Source organism: Drosophila yakuba, chromosome 2L, assembly GCF_016746365.2.
Source record: "Drosophila yakuba strain Tai18E2 chromosome 2L, Prin_Dyak_Tai18E2_2.1, whole genome shotgun sequence".
NCBI lineage: Eukaryota > Metazoa > Arthropoda > Insecta > Diptera > Drosophilidae > Drosophila > Drosophila yakuba.
This window is the reverse complement of record NC_052527.2, coordinates 9,025,801-9,044,756: the sequence shown is the minus strand read 5'-3', so window position 1 is coordinate 9,044,756 and position 18,956 is coordinate 9,025,801. Positions and strand designations below refer to the sequence as shown.

At 43.9% G+C, this 18,956-nt stretch overlaps 4 protein-coding genes across 8 annotated transcripts; 2 read left to right on the top strand and 2 right to left on the bottom strand.

Annotated features, from left to right (window-relative positions):
- Positions 1-1,646: 1,646 nt before the first annotated feature.
- On the bottom strand, positions 1,647-8,724 carry LOC6527654 (protein MON2 homolog). Its single transcript, XM_002088704.3, has 13 exons — positions 8,418-8,724; positions 8,025-8,156; positions 7,427-7,963; positions 6,664-7,235; positions 6,175-6,605; positions 5,389-6,104; positions 4,940-5,278; positions 4,207-4,860; positions 3,918-4,105; positions 3,614-3,776; positions 2,638-3,560; positions 2,448-2,530; positions 1,647-2,382 (listed from the first exon to the last, which is right to left on the bottom strand). Exons 1-13 carry the CDS (start codon positions 8,538-8,540, stop codon positions 2,189-2,191), a joined length of 5,055 nt encoding a protein of 1,684 aa, XP_002088740.1. The 5' UTR covers positions 8,541-8,724; the 3' UTR covers positions 1,647-2,188.
- A 157-nt stretch (positions 8,725-8,881) lies between these two features.
- LOC6527655 (beta-1,3-galactosyltransferase 5) lies at positions 8,882-10,615 on the top strand. Of its 4 annotated transcripts, none has more exons than XM_002088705.3 (3): positions 8,882-9,030; positions 9,111-9,487; positions 9,565-10,615. In XM_002088705.3, exons 2-3 carry the CDS (start codon positions 9,145-9,147, stop codon positions 10,506-10,508), a joined length of 1,287 nt encoding a protein of 428 aa, XP_002088741.2. In that variant the 5' UTR covers positions 8,882-9,030; positions 9,111-9,144; the 3' UTR covers positions 10,509-10,615. The 4 variants fall into 4 exon arrangements, with proteins under 4 accessions (XP_002088741.2, XP_015053757.1, XP_015053759.1 ...); XM_015198271.3 differs by lacking the exon at positions 8,882-9,030 and having other exon boundaries at positions 9,041-9,487; positions 9,565-9,908; positions 9,964-10,035; XM_015198273.2 differs by lacking the exon at positions 8,882-9,030 and having other exon boundaries at positions 9,044-9,358; positions 9,446-9,487.
- Positions 10,524-11,746, bottom strand: LOC6527656 (beta-lactamase-like protein 2 homolog). 2 transcript variants are annotated; one of them, XM_015197570.3, is made up of 2 exons: positions 11,598-11,746; positions 10,524-11,521 (listed from the first exon to the last, which is right to left on the bottom strand). In XM_015197570.3, the coding sequence occupies exon 2, from the start codon at positions 11,502-11,504 to the stop codon at positions 10,626-10,628; it is 879 nt and encodes a 292-aa protein (XP_015053056.1). In that variant the 5' UTR covers positions 11,505-11,521; positions 11,598-11,746; the 3' UTR covers positions 10,524-10,625. The 2 variants fall into 2 exon arrangements, with proteins under 2 accessions (XP_015053056.1, XP_002088742.1); XM_002088706.4 differs by having other exon boundaries at positions 11,594-11,726.
- Positions 11,747-11,830: 84 nt separating this feature from the next.
- On the top strand, positions 11,831-18,840 carry LOC6527657 (beta-1,3-galactosyltransferase 2). The gene is made up of 4 exons (XM_002088707.4): positions 11,831-12,466; positions 16,089-16,715; positions 16,773-16,991; positions 17,440-18,840. Exons 2-4 carry the CDS (start codon positions 16,229-16,231, stop codon positions 18,492-18,494), a joined length of 1,761 nt encoding a protein of 586 aa, XP_002088743.1. The 5' UTR covers positions 11,831-12,466; positions 16,089-16,228; the 3' UTR covers positions 18,495-18,840.
- Positions 18,841-18,956: the final 116 nt, after the last annotated feature.

The window sequence follows — 18,956 nt, the reverse complement described above, 5'->3', positions numbered from 1 at the left end:
ATACATACATTACATAAATATATATAAATAGAGTTTTTTAGATCGAACGCCCGACAAAAAAAACAAACCCCTATCCCCCAGAAACCAAAAATACCGGAAACTAAACACGCAAATCTCGTCTCATCTCACGGATGTGCTACACTAAATTAGTAACTAAACTAAACTAATACTAAACTATTGTTAAACCATAAAACACACGCATACATACACGAACACACAAGTCATTAACTAAATATTACATGGCGGACAACAACCAAGTTAAGAGTTTAAGCCAGTTTAAGCGAAATCAAAGTGGGGAAATGGAGAAATTGAGAATTTGCAGCCGCTGGCAGTTAGAACTTGAAAAATCCCCGAAAAAAAGGCAGTTAGTTAATGAAGTGAAGGTGAGCCGAACGAGACCGTAAGTGCAGCATAATAAACAACAAATTGTATTATATCTAAGCCCATAAAATTAAAACAAAGGTTAAACATAATGAGAACACGACAAAAATGTTAATTACAAGCGCTAAACAAGTACATAAATAGCTAAACCAAACCAAACCAAACAGAAGGAGCAACCAAGGCGGCGTGGCGGCTATTTATTATTAAAAGTGATTTATAGGGCAGAGTTGAAAAGCAACTTTCAGCTAATATAGATTAATAACAAATAAAGACCGAAAAACCACAAAAAAAAAAATCAACAAATATTTTAAAGCAAGCGCTTGAATTGTACATTTTTACAAGGCAACTGTACATTAAGCGCCCACGGCATTAAGTAAAAAAATGAAAACAAAAAAATTAAAAACCAAAAGAGTTGACAAGCACATAAAACAAAAGCAAAAACATAAAAATATAAAATCCAAAAAAAATATACGAGACAGCAACGGAGTGTGCGGCTGCTGACCGACACACAAGAAGTTGCCTAGCCAGAACGGAAATGAGTTTATTAAATATATACATTTAAAAATTCATAAACAAAAATCATGAGATGGAAAAGAAACCCAAAAATTCGTTGCATAATATTTAAAACGAAGGTAGTATTAAACTCGATTGCCTAATTCTAATATTAAAACCAAAAGAAAACAAAAAACTATAAAAACATTAACATTACAGTAATAATAATAATGAAAACAAGAACAACAAAAAATGTTATTATACTTATTATACCGATTAAAATGAAAACAAAAACAGAAAACCGACAAAAAAATGAAACAAAACAAATTAAAATAAAAATTTTATTTAGATTAAAACCTTGCACTTTCGCTGATCTACACGCACAAGCGGAATCCAAAAGGTGGGTACATGTCCAAATTGGTATTACCAATATTACCATTGCTGATTGTTGCATAAGACTCTCCGCTAAACAACTGGATTATCAGTGAGATAAATATTTATTATGTAGTCGCATACAGGCTATTTTTCTAAACATATCAAGAGTTATCAGTAACCCCATTTCGCCAATACAAACCAGTTGCCAAGTTGAAAGAATTCCATGTCGGGGCAGTTCAAGGTGGCTCCTCACTGCGGATGCGATAAGGTTGGGGCAACAGAAGGTGTGTGTGCTCAGGTAACCGGCGGGGTAAACTTGTCGCCGAGGCAGCCGTCCATCCAACTGGAGGTTCGTGATAAGGGAAATCTGACGTCATAAATTAACTACGCTTAACAGGTGGTAATAATAATTTTTGCTTTATTTAAAAACGTCACTACAAAGTTGGTTGGTTGCATCATGGTTAATGGTTAATATTTGATTCAGATAACACGCAAGTCTGTTCAATAAAATGCGCTACACAAATAGATCGTAGTTAGATTTGTATAGGTATAGCCATAGCTTATATAGTTCTTTGTCTTTGCGTCTCGAAAAGGTACTAAAGGAATCTGCTGTCTGCATTTCGTTCCTGTGCCAAGCGGTTCGTAGGGTTTTATCTTGGTTATTCGGCTTTGGGGCAACGCCGGATATTCCTATTGTATACTTCATAGCTCAACTACAAAATACTTTTACAAATATATATATATGTTTAGGTATGTATGTAAGTACATAGATGCTTAGTCGTTACATCTATGCGAGGGAGGGCTAAGATTAACATTCATAAATTATGCACAAAATAAATATATATTCAAACGGTTCGCGCTTAAACAACTAAGAAAAACATCGCACAGCTGTCACCAGTCTGGATGTGGACTTGGTCTCTGTCTGTGTCTAGGCATACTTTCACTCTTGTCCATTCGATTGTATTACATTGTCGTTTGTAGTGGCCGCTGCGCAAGAGCGTGGCGACTGCAGCAAGTCTGTGTACTGGAGCAGTGCCTCTCGCAGCGATCTCGACACTTCCGGCGACGTTGTTGTGGTGCAGTCCACCAGGTATGGATACAGGCCTATCAACTGATCCCAAGCTGGCTTGTTGACTGCGCGAAATTAAATATGTAAGTAAACATAGGATACAATATCATTTTAGTGGTGTATGTTTTACCTTTTGATGCAGGCGCTTTTTTCATGGATACCACAAGTGTTGCAATGGCTTTCAGCACGAACGATATCTCAGACAGCCGGAATCTGATAAGAAAGTTAATTACATCAGTCAATTAAAAAAAAATCTCAAAGAAATTATTCGCTTTCTGTAGAGTCGTGTTTTTCTAAGACTATCTTCAATATAATCTTACCTTGGAAGCGGGCACTTTCCGCTTTGTCTCTCATCGTCGTTAAACCGTTTGAGCACCTCTTGGAAGCGATGCAGCAGTGCGGTAACTGCTAGCCTGCCGGCAAAGTCCTTGCCACCTGCTCCCGCGGCCCCAGCAGCCAACACATTGGCATTGAGACGATTGTTGTTGGTGTTGGCATGGTCCTCCAGTAGCGAGAATTGCAGAAGGGTCTCGAAACACGTTTTGGCAAAAATCTCACGCAGCTTCCAGTCGGACTCGTAGCAAATGTTCGTGTCTGAGGCGGAGTGAATAGAACCCTTGTTCAGCAGCACAACGATCTGCATGATAAACTGGTGCGGCATTTCGTGGGAGTGAGGCAAAACCTCGTCCCTCAACAGCTCAATAACCTGGCAATCAATCGTTTCATCCAGAACGATCTCCTCGAGACCGCGATCCTCGATGGTGCATACACTCGCCGGAAACAGAAATTTGTCCAGGGTGTCGGCCAAATCGTCCCACAAGCTTGCGAAATGCTGCGGCTTAGCTCGCGCCACCTTGAGACCAGTATGCAGCACGCTAATCAGACTGGAAATCGCAAGCTTCCAAGTGCTGGAGGACAGGCATTTGTACTTCATGGCCAGCGGCGTGCGCAGAGCCTTTACGATGTCGTGCAGAATCTGCTCCTGCACCACCGGGTCCTCGGTGGCCGTGGTCTGGTAAAGCTTCACGCAAATACTGATGGACTTCTCTCCGAAAGGTATGTAGTTCATGCTGACCACCTCGACGGAGGCATTGTTGGCATAGTGTCCCGAGGACTTCGCATACTTGTGCTCCACACTTTGCTGGAATGTGGGCGGTGCGCAAGCGAATTTACTGAAGATCAGCAACTGCCGGAAAATGGCAGGGATAAGCTGACTGATGTGCGAGTCGGTTTTTGTAGCCTCCTATTGAAATATTATTAATCATAAATGATAATGCATTGTCTCGTAACTCTTGCCTTTTGTATAAGTTCCATGCAATCGAGAATGCCATCGTGAAGAGGCGTCAATAGGGTGTCCGACACAGTGGACATGATGTAGGGAACCGCATCGGTCTGGACGGGTATGCACACAGCGTTCGTCAGTACCGTACAGAACTTGTCAAAGTCTGCGCCACTAAATCTGAAAGCATTTAAAATATAATTTAATCTTGTTGAAAAAAAATTACCTAAAGAATTTTGAATATTGAAATGAAAAGATCTGATAGATATTATTACGAAATTTATGATAATGCGTTCTTCCAATGTAGGTCTGTCTACTAACTTGACTTGAATGTGCTGAAAAATGGCGGGAAAGATTTGGATCAGGGCGGTGAGAAAGGCCTGACTGGGAATGTAAAAGTCGTCCTGAGTTTCGGCGCCATTGCTATTTTGCTGCTGCAACTTTGTTGAGGTCGATGTAGACACTTTGGTGCTCTCCATGCCAATGCTTAGCCAAATGTTCCAGGCAATCTGCTCAAATATAAAGAAGACAAAAGTCCATTTAGTAAAAATGTTCATAAGACAACCACTTTGGATTGCAGTTATCGCATTTTAATCTCTAGACTACTCACGGTCCAGATTTCCTCATCCTGCTCCTGGGCTGTCTGAGGATCCTTCAATGCCCTCTCCGTACGTTCTGCTGTGTTGTGGTACATGATCTCCTGCAGAGACTTAAGGGCAGCAAGTGAGACTTCACCATTTTTGCTCAACGCAGCATTCTGGATGAACTCTAGGATTAGGGACCAGGCTCGCTCGAAATCACCCAGCATCTGAAGCAGCTCCCGTTTTGTATTAAACACCCTGCAGACGCCCGATAGAGTCAGCACCTGCGTCTCTGCCCACTGCTTCTGGGCGGTGTTGCGCGAGTGATGGATAAGAATGTTGCCACTGGCGTCCACCTTCTCGTTGCTGGCCGAGCTGCTCAGAGCACGCACGTTGTCCAGCAGCGGGAAGAGAACCTGCCAGACCAGCGCCTGCCACGTGGGCGGATTAAGCAGGCTGCCGTGGGCGGAGATGGTGGAGAAGAGCGTCTGGCCAGCAGATTTACGCACCGCCGGACGCAGATCCACACACAGCTCGCCCAGTTTGGCGTACAAGCACATCCACAACTTATCGAACTGCGGCATCTTTACTGTGCCTGGGAAGTCGGGCAGAATGGCCACATCCTGCAGCTGAGTGGACATAAGCTTGTCCTGGTTTTGATTAAAGAAGTCTGAAATATTCCACTGCAATCAGAGTACACAATTAAAGTAACAATAGTACTATGTATACGATATATTATCTAAGATTTATAACATATCTTACCATGAGACCGATAGCCGTTAGGGAAATGTTCAATTCCTGGGTCTGGGAGCCAAACTTAGCAGCAGTGCTGATGCACAAGGGCAGACACCGCCATGGCATCACAGTCAGGAAATCTGTGATAACCAGCTGCAGGCATTGGAATGCTGTACGAATTAAGGGCTCGCCATGGTGCTCGTTTACAGCACCAATGATCTCAATAATGGCTGGCCAGCCAAAGGAGAGGATTTCCCCTGCAGTGTTTAGGATCTGAAGAACGCAATCCAGCTGTCGTTGTCGTACATCTGCGTGCAGGACTGTAGACAACTCAGAGAGAGGACTCAGCAGCATGGTTTGTAGTTCCTAAACAAGAAAGGGGAACATTTATATTTTGTTGTGGAATCACTTCTTTAAAACAATTTTCAGTGGCGTTCTACAATAATTGATAGAGAACTACAGAGGGGTAATCTTACCATGTTCTCCTTGAGGGGCGTTTTGTGCTTGAACTGAAGGGCAGACTTAACAAGGTAGGTAATGGCTTCCACGCCCCACTCCCGCATTCGAATGTGTCGATGTTGGCACACCTCCAGCAGGTGATTAGTGAGTGGTCGCCACAATACCTTTATGCGAGGCATATTCACTAGGCCAGTCTCTAGCAGTTTGGCTACCGCAAAAAGCGATGGTTCCCGATTGGCGTAAGCCAGCTCCATGGCCTCGTGGGAGAGCTTGCACAACGCATCGATCAAATGATGCAGCGCTACATCATCCAGATATTGACTGGACTCGAATAGCTGGCTAAGCATTTGTGACAGCACTGGAAGATCGGCCATCACTGCCGTTTGAATGCCCACATTGGCCTCTACAGCTGGCTTTGGCATGGCCTGAAGACTACCTCCGGTGGAAGGTTTCAGCCCCAAGATCCACACTAGGTGCTGCAGAGTCTGCAGCACAATGTGCCAGGAGGTGCCCAAAATGCCACCATTGTTGTGCGCCAGGAAGAGAATAGCTCGCATACACTGTAGATTTTTGTTAGTAAGCATCACCGGCGCCTGCATCACACTGTGGGGCAGCGATGCAGATGGCAGTGGTGTGCCCACCGCAACGATTTGGGGTCGGAAGTCTCCTGCATCGCCACTACAGCTATTGATGAACTGGCTGCTTAGATCTTGGCTACCACTGCGCGTGTGACCTGTAACGAATAGGATTGGTTGAGCGTTGCTTGTATCTATATACAAAAGTAAATTCAATTTAAAACTCACATCTTAAGTCACCATCCGACTGTGTGGTATTGGCAAATATGGACATGGCATAGTGGGGCGGAAAGGAGGCGCGACACATGGCCATAATAAAGGCGTCTCGGGGCTGTAGTTGCTCCAGCATTCCGCAAAGAGCTGCATAGTTTTGCATAGCCTTGAGGATGTTCTCGGTGGTGGCTTCGTCAATCGACGTCTCCACCAACGGAATAAAAGCGCTGAGAAGGGCAGACCAGCTGGAATTCACCAGCTGAAGGCACAGAGGCTTGTGCTCCTCCTCTGTAATCACTGCCGTATTGTGGCTGGGATGAAGTTCCGGGGTTCGCTGAATGACGCCTCCAATCGATCGAGTCATATCCAGCAAAATAGCATGACCCACCGATATGCCGTAACTGTCGGGAATATTTGATGCATCTATCTTATCCAACATTTCCAAGCTGTAAAAAAAAAATTGTAAATAAGATTTTATGGAAATAAACAGATATATCCACGTACTAGACAGCTTTGGAGACGCCTGGTGCATAAGTGGCTACCAAGGGAAGGTAAGCACCTCGAAACATGAAGCCACATTGATTGCTTCCCGACAAGGCTGTCAGCGAATTGGCGACTCCATTCTGCTGGCCATTCAGCATGGCCGATGCATTGATCAGGGAATATCGTATATAGCTACCCATGGCGGCAATCATGTCGTGCACAATGTTTGTTGCATGATTTTTTAGGTCGTACGACTTGCAAAAGAATGCAATCAGTGAAGAGCGCGTAACCAGCTTGTGGATAACCTCAAGGGCCAAGGCTCGCTGCCAGGCTGGCTTATCCGGATCCAAAAACTTAATAATCAGCGACAAAAAGATCTCACACTCTGTTACCAGTATGGTATGGTATTTTTGTATAAGTATAGCCACGAGGCGCAGCAATCGCATGCTGATTGGAAAATAGGGTTTCTCGGCCGGCACAGGAGCGTTTCCATTGCTTGGTGCGGGCAGCTGGCGATGCTTGACGTTTGGCGAGAAGAGCTTTATGACCAAGGCACACACTCGTTCCTTCAATAGCAGTCGAAAGTCGTTACTCTAATGAAAAAAAGGAATTAATTATTGAGTAATTGAATTTTATAATTATGTTTTTTAAAATGCTTTGTAATATAAGTCATATATATATGCCTAATATGTATATAAAATAATACATAATACACACAATGTTTTTGTAATCGAAAATTTAAAGACTTGAAAGTCAATACCTCTCTGCCGATTTGTAAACATACCTCGTGAAACACGGCGCTGAAGTTGGTCAGCACCGCCTCAAGTAACTCCAGACCAAAGGTGCGCGTCATTTCGGTCATGCCCAACAGCCAGTAGGGCTGATCTGCGTTTACCAGCTGCACGAGATCCTGAAATAGCAGGAATGCATCCGAAGCAAAGGTCTGCACATCCTGATTTCCGCCCTCTCCCTCAGCTGTCGAACCACTGGCCTGTTGCTGCTGGAGACTGGAAACCGAGTCTTTCTCCAGGTACACTCGCTCGAACACCAGGGACACCAGTTGCCGGATGGTGGCACCGGCTGTATTCACAATTGTCGGATTTTTGGCGTAGTGCAGGCGAAAGCACAGAACTAAGGCCTTGGCCAATGTGTCGCCGTGCACTACCGTATTGGTGGTCAGCAAAAGTGTTACCGTTTGCAGCACTTTTACTTCCTCGATGTTGTTCTCCATTAGGGTCCACAATGCGTTGGTAATGTAAAGGGCGCCCTTCTGGTCCACCACCTGCTGGGTGATGAGCCGCTGCATCATGCCTAAGCAAAACTGGGAGAAATGAGATAGGAATTAGATATAGTTACAATATAGTGAAATTGGCTACTCTTACCTTGATGATCTTGAGGTCCTTGGTCTCGCATCCCTGCACTAGAGGATAGAGTATCTGGTTGACGGTGTAGTACACCGAGTTTTGCTGGCTGCTGCCAGCTGTGCAGAGCTTGGAAATGGCCTCCTCGCACGCCTGATTGGGAATTGGAAACGTTATAGAGTTAATGGGCAGGTGGAAATGTCATAAACACAATTTCATATGCGCTGGCTATCAATTTCATAATTGCGTAGAGCAAGCACAGGTGGAACCAGAGCAAACCATCCCCCGCCCACCGACGTCCTTCCACCACCCAACCACCCAACTGGGTTGGTGGGTGACACACACTCGTGTGTCGGCGGATAAGTGCCGCAATTAGACAAACACGACCGTGAACCACACGTCAGCAGGACTCACCTCCTTGATCTGAGGATACTTCTTCTTGGTCTCCAGCGAGAGGGTCTTGAAATCCGCCTGCAGGGCCTCCACAAACTTGTGCACGTCCTGGCCACCGCACCCGCCCCCGCCCACAAACGACATGGTCACTGCTTGTACTCGCTTCTGGTCACTTGACACTCACTGCACTGGATGCGTGCCACATTTAAGTACCGCGACCGATCCACGCATATGCTACGCAACCGCTTTGGACTCGGGAAAATGCAATAATAATGCAGCGCACAATAAAAGCCGTGAAAAAATTGTGATTCGTTTTGACAGCTGACGTACACAGTGCAGAGTTGCTAGTGGTTGGCAACGCGAGCAGGTAATGTAAACTAACATAAGCAGAACCATCCTTAACAGTGGACTGAAGAGCGCTCATAACAGAGCTGAAGGTTCTGTAAGATTTTGTGGGTCGCCGGAAAACGGAAACTATATGTTGATAATGGCAAAAAGGAAGTATTCATACCAGGATGGGGCCCAAACCGCAATAGCCATATACCATCCTTGCCATAAATTCAAGAAGCACGTAAAATAAACAACGAGTCAAAAGAATTCACAACCATGATGAGAATAAAAAGCAAGGAGACAAGTATGCATTTCTTTAATTGCTTATTTAAACGAACTTAATAAACATGCCTTTTCGGTGCTTGTGTCAAATCCACCTTGTAGAGCGGACATATTCCCGGGGAATAGAAACTAACTTATGGCCATGGCTGGCCGTATGCTGCGCTGCATCCTCGTTTTAATCCTTGCCAGCTTTATTGTCTTCACGTACGTTTCCCAAGTAGGGATAATGGAAAATCTCGACTATTTTAAGATAGCGAAACACGATGTAGTGTCCAAGAATTCTGAAAAGCAGTTAAAGGACCAAGCGATACGACTACGATCCTTTCAGGAGTCTATTAAAGATTTTAATGGTGGGTTCGCCGTTCAAATTTCAGGAAACAGCAGTGGCAGGAACAACGATGTGCACACAATTTTCAATGAGAATTTAAATATTGCAGATTCTATTAGAAGCAGAAGAATTGATAAGGATGAGCTACTGGGTGAGGATTACTGCCATTAAAGTTAAATTCTCTAAAAAGTCGTCAAAAAGTTTACTTTATTTTCCTTTTTTTCACAGATGACGGTCCAATGCAGAAATTGCTTTCAGAAATGTTGCTAGACTCGAAAAATATTGTAGCAAGGAAATCAGTGCCATTGTTCTCAATTGATACCGAAGTTCCCGTCCCAATGCCGCTTGTAAAAACTATCTACAAGCCTGGTCACCTGGACAGTGAGATTGATATGGAAAGGATATGTCCACGAGAAGGGTTATTTACAAAGTTGTTGGTTTTAATAACCTCATCACTGCCACATTCGGCAGCCAGAATGTCCATACGGCAGACGTGGATGCACTACGGCAGCAGAAGGGACGTGGGCATGGCATTCGTCCTGGGTAGAAGCAAAAACAAGACGCTAAACAAGGTAATCGATCAGGAGAATTTTATGTACCAGGATCTGATAAGGGGCCACTTCATAGACTCGTACAACAATCTCACTCTGAAGACCATCTCTTTGCTAGAATGGGCTGATCTTCACTGTCCGAAGGCTAAGTTCCTTCTCAAGACGGACGACGACATGTTTATCAATGTGCCAAAGCTGCTGACGCTCATGGACACGCTTAAAGCCAATAGATCGATCTACGGACGACGAGCTGAAAATTGGAAACCCATACGAAACAGGGGGTCCAAGTATTACATATCTAACGCTCAGTATGGCAAGACTACCTTTCCCTACTTCACCACCGGACCCGCTTACCTGCTCACTGGTGACATTGTTCACGCCCTGTATGTCCAATCGCTGAATACCGCATTTTTAAAGCTGGAAGATGTCTTCATCACGGGCATCGTGGCTGAAACTCTGGACATCCGGCGGGTAAACGTGCGCGAGATGGCCAACAGCCGCACGAAATTCGAGGCTTGTAATATCCGCGGAAAGATTAGCATTCATATGGTACGGAGTAGCGAACAGTTTGATTTGTGGAAGATGTTATTAGATGACACCATAAAGTGTGATCACAAGTAAAAAAAAAGCACTTCGTTACTTTAACAATCTGACTTGTTTGGAAATGAAAATTATAAAACGATTTCTTACAAACAAATCACAATATACGTTTAACGAAAAAATGAAAATAAAAAGGATTTAAAGCGCGCTGGTTGGCTGGTAGACATAGAACTCTTCATCCGCCGACTTGCTGACCCGTAGCTTGCCCTCTTTCTCCAACTTGCTTAGGTGGTGGTTCACGTTGTAGGCGGCGGCGGGCCAGAGGTTTTCCGGTGTCTCCTTGTAGACCACCTTCACGACGTCCATTGCCTGTAAGCGCTCGTTGGGCCGCTGAACGAAGAACTGCAGGATTTGCTGCTCACGCTGATTGCGATGGTTAATGTAGTACTCAATCTTGCCAATTGGCTCCTCAATGACATTGCCGTGGCCTGGAAAGATACGCTGCGGCTTGATGTTAAGTATCTTCTCCAGGCTTTTCATGTACTCAAATAGGTCTTCGAAGACTGCAGTGCCCTCGCCCAGGATGCAATCGCCGCTGAAGAGTGTGCCCTCGCTCATGGCCAGCACCACATGATCGGTGGTGTGCCCGGGAGTGTGAACCACCCGCACATTCGCCCCCTCCGTGGTGAATTCTTGATTGTGTGCTAATGGATGGAGTTTGATGTCCGTCGGGATCTCAGGACACACATCTGGGGCATCTGTACGCCCGAACTTGAATACCCGGCAATCCTTGTCGGCCAATTTGGTACCCAGAATGCTCTTGACGCCGCCCACATGGTCATGGTGCCAGTGGGTCAGCAAGATTGTGTCTATGGCGGCCTCTTCCTGTTGCAGTACTTCTCCCAGGTGATCGATGTACTGGGGCACGTCTTCGTCGCCAGTGTCGATCAGGATTCTCCTTCTCCCGCTGCCGAGCAGGTACGTGTTGGTGCCCTGGAGCGTCATGGGGCTGGGATTGCAGCCCAGTATCCGAATTACGGAGGAGGTGAGTCTGGTAACAGCCGGAATCAGCGCCATCTCTTCGTTCACGAAATCTAAGAAAGTGATAAGTAGCTTGCGTATTTCGATTACTCTGCAGAATTAAGGTTGCGATAATGACTGTATACTTGCATAAATTAAGAAGGATAATAAAACACTTAAGGGGAGATAATATTAGGGTCCAAATTTTTCGTGGTTTTAATGAACTTTGGTCTTATCAAGAAAGGCGCTTTTATATTACTACAAATCAAACAGCTGTTGGCCTACAGTGCTGTTAACCTCCATAGGGTGACCATCCATGTCAGCATAGTTATCGACATATCGAAAACATTTTTTGACTTATCGATGATGTTTTACATCACTAATGTTGAGCTAATCGCGAACAAAATCGGTTTGGTTTTTGGAAGTGGGAGTAATGGTGTTCCCACAAAAAAGGAGGAAAAAATTGGAATATCTGCGGCCGCTTTAACGTAGCGAAGTGTGCAAAGCCCTAAAAGTGTCACAAAGCCGCGTTTCATCAGCAGACTGCAAACGAAAACCGCCCAAAAAAATCGAGGGCAACGCGAAATTAAATCAAAATCTCTGTTTTGCAGCAACAACAACAAATCGCTTCGTTTGCCAAGGTGTTAATGCTTATTTATTTATAAAACATGCCCCGCATGACTAATGAAACGGGCTGGCGTTATTAAAATCGATTAATGCCGAAATACGCGCAAAACTAAAACTAAAACCAGAAAATTCCCCAAGGCACACGATTTTCGTGGTGGCGCTTGGGGCCCAGCAACAACAACAACAAGAAACACTAGGATAACATAAGTAACAACACCAACGATAGCAATTCATCATTGTTAATTGTCAACAAAAGGCATATTTATTAACGTTAAATAAGCACTAAAAATAAGCAGGCAAGCAAGTAATTATGCTTGACCCTGGTCCAACAATAGCACCATCTCCAATTCCAGCGAACGAGGAAGAGAGACGCAGCTAAACCGCACTGGGAGGTAAGTTTATAATGAGTGTCTCTGGTTGCCCGGAGATTCGTGGATTTCGAAGGGGCACTAAGACTCGGCGACGCAACGATGACGGTGCGTTGCCTAGGGTTTTTGTTTAGTTTTTTTTTTTTTTTTTTGTTAATTTATTAACACACATTTACGTCTGCTTAAGCAACCAACGAGCGCACATTTCCAAACTTCACGGCCGGACATTGCACCACCAGTGGGCCCAAGTCAAGTGGTGGTTTCATTAACGCCACCCAACCTCCACGGCGCTGTGATCTTCCTCGTATCAATGGCTTAGACCCCAATAATGCTCGATTTCTAACCAAATGTACATTCATAAGAAATCAATTTATTACCCCATTTATCGTTCATTTCTCGCAGTTCCACAATATTGGGCAGAGCCAGAAATATGCGTTCAAAAACCCTTCTTATCAATAAATAGCACAGCAAGGCAAAAAATTTTGTAAGCTAAGCTGTTTCCGCTTACTCAGTGATTTAAAATGTACGATTCCTTGGAATGTTTTGCTTGCTGAGAGCACAAAAAAAAGAGTTTGAAGAGTCATTTTTTGTTGCCCGATTTTAATTTGCATTTAAATTGATTTAAGAGGAAGTTAAATGTCAAATGATCTTTCCTTCTACTTGTATCAATGCATGCTCTTTTTGTTACTTGATGCCTTAAAAAAACAATAAAACAGGGCTGTTAACTCTAAGCTGGCAGCAATGCAGCTTTTATTTGAACTTTATACGACTCTGCAGGCAACTCATTGCCATTTCTATTGAAGACTTTCATTAGCACGATCCAGAGTCCAGCTGAATCTTCCTGGTCGAAACATTGATTGATAGTGGGCCGTTGGAGATGAAAATAGTTTCGAGACGCCCGAAAACCCGTTTGCCGTCTAACCGGCGATTATCTGCGGTTCAATGTACTTATTAGCAGACTCGGGAGTGGGGCCACGAAAAAATATAACCGACCGCCAGCCAGCCGGACTGAAAGCTTGGATCCACTTCCGCGCTCTACTCGCCGCGCCGCGGAGTCCCAGACTTTAGCAAAAGCTGAATCCGAGTTACACTTCATCAAATTACGCGCTCTCGTCAAATTTCACGGCTCTTTGGTAATTTCGCACACAATTACAAGGCACTAAAAGCAGCTAAATGCTAAAACATGTGGAACAATTACAGTCGAAGTTCTTGAAATTGTACAATTATATGCCTGGTGAGTTATGGCAACTGGTGAGAACCGTTTATAAATTTAATTAAGAACAGAATTCATAGTTTCTGCAGATAAAAAATTTCTTTTTTTACTCATTCCTTGCTTGAATAGAGCTAAAGCATGTTCAACATATATTTAATGTTCATATTCCGCAAGGGAAATGAAAGAGTGATAAGAAGCGGGTCGCGATTATTACAGAAAATGCGAATTATAAAGTGTAATTAGCCAATGCATAGTGAGTGATTCATCTCATCGCACGAGATAGGCCACACTTTCACTCTTGATGGAAAAACAAAGGGTTATCTCTTATCAATGCGCAGCACGTCACGCTGCGGATCCAAATAGAAATAGAATTTCGCTGTACTATATGTACGTCCGTTCAGCTTCACGATAAGCCATAAACACGATACGACATTGTCGGATTTAGCCCCCAAAAAAATTCCATTGTGCCCGTACTCGTGGCTATTCTTTCCGGTTCCCGGGGGATAGTTGACCAAACCAGACCACATTGATGAAGATGATCAACCCATTTGACTAATAACCGTTCACTAGTAGACCAAATATATGGTGGAACTATTTTAATTAAATGCCAGTGTATTGCTATCAGTATAGCATTATCTCAATAAAGTAATAATTTATTTTGTGGGACAGTAAATTTGTACTGATTATAATTAATTGATAAGAGAAAATTCGTAGGAGCTAGCCGTTGTCTTATCAGCTTTGCATTTTACTTGGCCAGGTATTAATAATTACATCGTTTTAGTGTTTCCATTTATAAATAAAATTCAATTGGGTTTTACCTTGATGAATTGCGACTTCAGGTGTTCCTTCACCTCCGCAAAGCAGATAAGATAAGATTCGAAAACCTGCTAATTGCTTAAAATGAAAACGATTTTTAATCATAAGTAAAAGGTAGCTAGTAAGATAAGTGATGTTTAAGCAAAAGTGCTTTGATCGTCATTTCCTGATAGTTATTAGATAGCTAGACGCGTGTATACAAACAATTCTGGCAAGAGAAGCGAGCGACTAGCATGATCAAAACAACATATACTAAAACGAAAAGTTCATCAGTATCTATAGGAAGAAAACTGAAATCAAGGTCAATATCATATTTGGAAGTAAGAAGTAGAAACTTCTATCCAGGGAACTATTAAATATTCCAGCAAACATTCTGTGCAAATAAATAAATGTCTTGAGTATTGCGTATATGATATCAGATTATAACCATTCCCTGCTAGACAGCCAGATAAGATTTGTGTTAATAGGTTGATAGGCACTGGCTTATCGGCAAACAATTAAGGTAGCACAGTAACCCACAGTGACGCATTGGGGATTTTCATTAACTATCCAAGACGACTGTTCGCGGGCCAAATCGAAAGGTGCTGAAAGAGTTCCGAGTGTCTGTGCCCTGCTCTTGTATTGATTTTTATATCGACCTGCTACAAACTACTGGCACTATTTTTATAGCGGCACAGAGAAATAGCTCATAAATCTATAGATATACTGGAATACTAAGAAAGCCATGAAATACCCAGATGGGATCGAACGATAAGAAATCTTATCGGCCAGCCGGCCATGGAACACGAGTCAAGTGGTTCGCTCCCTGCCAACTGGAGTAGGGTCTGTCCGGTGCTTGGAATTCTGTTCTGCCTCCGTTGGAGCTCTCTTGAGTCGCGGAATAGGGTCAAGATTGCTGTTGACTTGTTCAAGCGCATGCAAAGTAGGGACAGAGCCGATGGCGATGTCGTGACGATTCTGGATGCTGTGCGTGTTCTCCTCTTTCTGGCCATTCATTAGCCCACGGAAATTTCCCAATTGCTTTCCAGTTCGTCACCCTCATTACCATGCAAAACAGCAGCAAAGCCCTTCTCTTGTGTTTCCCAAAATAAAATCACGTATTCTGTTAGCTGGCTCTTGAGATTTTCAGTTCAAATCTATTATAGTTTTCAAAAATGTTGTGCAAAAACCTAAAATAACACGTTAATTAATATTAAGTGTTCTTTTGTAAACGATTCGAAAAACACACAAAAAGCGTTATCTTTCAGGCCAGTTAACTTCCACAAGCGCGCTCTCTTCACAAATATTTGCATTCCGCGCCAATGGTAACAAATGCAACAAGCCCGAGTATTTGGCCTTACTCGACTTTTAAATACCATTCTATATTGGATAAGAAAATATATACGATTTAAGTGTTAACTTCAGTTTTTATGAAATTTTACTGTCTTTTCAACTGTGGCTTTATTAGTGCGGAAATTATGATCTAACCGCAGGAGGGAAGTACGTTTTTATAATTAAAAACCTGAGCAGCCCCTACATCTTAATATACCTTCCTATTTTTATAGTGCCGGGCATGAGAGCACTTAACAAATGAACTGAATCAGTTATTTACCTTTATTTCCGTTGTGCTCATTGCAGTTGCATCGCATTCGTCGTTGGACTTGCAAGCGTGCAGGGATCGTTATCAAAATACTCACAAATTGAAAACGAGGAGCGGAGTCCAGACTGAAACTGAGACCTAGACTGACTGAGATTTGAGAGATTTAGCAAGTGCCACCATGGCGGCCGTGGGCAATCTGCACAACACGCGCATGCTACGCTTCTTTTTAGTCTTAATCGTGGTGATCCTCACCATCTTCATCTACGCATCGTACTCAACGACGAGCACACTAACAGCGAACCATGTGCACCCCGCGGCATCGCCGCCACAGCAGCTGATTGGCGGTCATCCTGGACGACAGCCGATTGACCAAGTGCCGTCAGCCAATAGCACGGAAAAGGAGAACAATTTGGCCACCGGTGAAAGTTCGTCTAAGCAGCAAGGCGCATCTAGCAAACACTCGCAACAACTGCCATCGCAACCGGCGGAGATCCACAAGAAGCATCCGCAGCACCGGCTGCCCACCATCGACGAGGATGCTCTGCTCGACGGTGGCTCGGCGGGCGCCAGTCCCCAGGTGGGTGGCCCTGAGCAGACGCCCAATGTCATGGCGGATGAACTGCTGGAGGAGCAGCAGTATGGCCAGAGTGTTGATGGCATAACAGGTTAGTGGGTGCGCTAACGCTGTCGCGCTAATTAAGCTAATCATGTGTATTCCACAGGCAACATCAACAGTAGCACCAATAACAACAGTTCTGCAGACACGTTGGCTGTGAAACAATCGATTCCCGCCCAGTCACCACAACAACAACAGCTGCCCCAGTCGCAGGTGCAGCCAGGGCTCTCCGATGCGGATCTGCTTATACCCACTTCCAATTTACAAAAGTTTATCGAGAACGCCGATAGGATACTGAAAAACATCACCTCGAACAGTAGCACGGGTAATTATTACACCAATACTTATTTTGCGGTAGACTTTTGAGACCTATAAATCCAGGGAACAATTTAAAACCAAGTCGACAAACAGTTTAGTTTTGTTTCTCCTTCGAATTGATCCCCTTTTCATTTACCTTACTCGAACTTGCATAAGAATTTCCTTGAGCTGTTTTGTTTTATTGATGTAAAACCGCTCCGAAGACAAACATTTGTTCAGACAAAGACCCTCTGGTGGCGCACCCATTTGTATAACTTCACGGCAATGGAGAGCGAAATGCGCAGTCCTCCTTATTTGGCCAGGTTTCGTGTTTCATTATGAAAGCGCTGTAAACATCACGTATTGTTTCATACTATTGGATTACTGTCGAACAGATGTTTATGGGACGGACTAGAATTCGCTTGAGTGTTTATTTGTATTTCAATTAATGGTGTGGTTTCTCTTTCTAAATAAAGGCAATCCATCGGAAATGGCGCAACTCAACTCAGTGGACGGCAAACTGGAAGTGTCGGGCGTTGAGTCCGAAAAGCAGGAACCGGAATCCAAGGTGATACAGGAAATTAAGGAAGCCAAGAAAGAGGCGGCAGCTCCGCAGCCAAAATCCATAAAACCACCTGCGCCAGTTGGGAAAATGACAAAAGGCAAGAGCGTGGTGCCAAGTCCTCCTGTTGATCCCTCGAAGGGAGTAGCCACCGAGACACTCTACGAGCCAGGCCACCTGGATGAGGAGATCGATGCGGAGCGTATATGTCCAAAAGGCGGAGAGTTCATTAAGCTCCTGGTTCTTATAAGCTCAGCAATGTCTCATGATGCAGCCCGCATGTCAATCCGGCAGACATGGATGCATTACGGAACGAGAAGGGACGTGGGCATGGCATTTGTCTTGGGACGCGGCACCAATGAAACCATAAACAAGGCGCTTACGCAGGAGAATTTCATTTATGGAGATCTTATAAGGGGAAACTTCATAGACTCGTACAACAACCTTACCCTCAAGACGATATCGACGCTGGAGTGGGCAGATGTGCATTGCTCGAAAGCAAAGTACATTCTCAAGACGGACGACGACATGTTCATCAATGTGCCCAAGCTGCTCACCTTCCTGGACAAGCACAAGGACAAGCGAACCATATACGGTCGCCTGGCCAAAAAGTGGAAACCGATTCGCAATAAGAAGTCCAAATACTATGTGTCCGTCGACCAGTTTGCGGCGGGAGTATTCCCGTCCTTCACCACTGGACCCGCCTACGTTCTCACCGGAGACATTGTGCACGAACTCTACTTGCGATCGCTGAAAACCGTTTATCTGAAGCTGGAGGATGTGTTCACCACGGGCATAGTCGCCAAAAGCCTTAATGTTAAGCGGGTTCAGGCGAACGAATTCGTCAACCGACGCATCTCATTCAACCCGTGCAACATCCGCAACGCAATCAGCGTTCACATGATCAAGTCGAACGAACAGTTCGATTTGTGGAAAAAGCTGCTGGATCAGACCACCAAGTGTAAATAGTATTTTAAGTTTAGAGGGTAGTTTTCCGGTATGAAGAACACACTGTGGTCTTTCGAGAAAAAAGGGCAAACATATATGTAATATGGTAGGAGTAGAGAATGATTAGCAAAGGCAGCTATATAGGATTATAAAATTAGCCTAGTCTCTAAGTCCTAGAAATATCACAAATTTTGTTGTCGATCTCTGCATCTGCCTATGTGCATGCGATCCAACAACGATTCGAGTACATTTTAAAACATCTGTAGTTTAATTTTAGCATTCTGAATGCCATTATTTAAATGATAATTACTGAGCGATAACTGTGGTTATATATTAACACTAAATACATTAATGTATATCGAGAGAACATAAAGTGCTTTTTTCTTCCTTATGGTGGGGGGATTGGAGCTTTTTATATTTATCAATTAAATAGCAAAATTAAATTATAGCAAGAAATAATGCTATTACCAATACCTAGTTCGA

Excerpts from the sequence above, each read along its gene's own strand:
- LOC6527654 (XM_002088704.3), bottom strand. The coding sequence starts at position 8,540 with ATGTCGTTTGTGGGCGGGGGCGGGTGCGGTGGCCAGGACGTGCACAAG. Across the intron at positions 4,861-4,939 it reads TAACGGCTATCGGTCTCATG|TGGAATATTTCAGACTTCTT; the intron begins GTAAGATATGTT and ends CTCTGATTGCAG. Across the intron at positions 4,106-4,206 it reads AGGATGAGGAAATCTGGACC|ATTGCCTGGAACATTTGGCT; the intron begins GTGAGTAGTCTA and ends ATATTTGAGCAG.
- LOC6527655 (XM_002088705.3), top strand. The coding sequence starts at position 9,145 with ATGGCCATGGCTGGCCGTATGCTGCGCTGCATCCTCGTTTTAATCCTT. Across the intron at positions 9,488-9,564 it reads TGATAAGGATGAGCTACTGG|ATGACGGTCCAATGCAGAAA; the intron begins GTGAGGATTACT and ends TTTTTTTCACAG.
- LOC6527656 (XM_015197570.3), bottom strand. The coding sequence starts at position 11,504 with ATGGCGCTGATTCCGGCTGTTACCAGACTCACCTCCTCCGTAATTCGG.
- LOC6527657 (XM_002088707.4), top strand. The coding sequence starts at position 16,229 with ATGGCGGCCGTGGGCAATCTGCACAACACGCGCATGCTACGCTTCTTT. Across the intron at positions 16,716-16,772 it reads GAGTGTTGATGGCATAACAG|GCAACATCAACAGTAGCACC; the intron begins GTTAGTGGGTGC and ends TGTATTCCACAG. Across the intron at positions 16,992-17,439 it reads CACCTCGAACAGTAGCACGG|GCAATCCATCGGAAATGGCG; the intron begins GTAATTATTACA and ends TTCTAAATAAAG.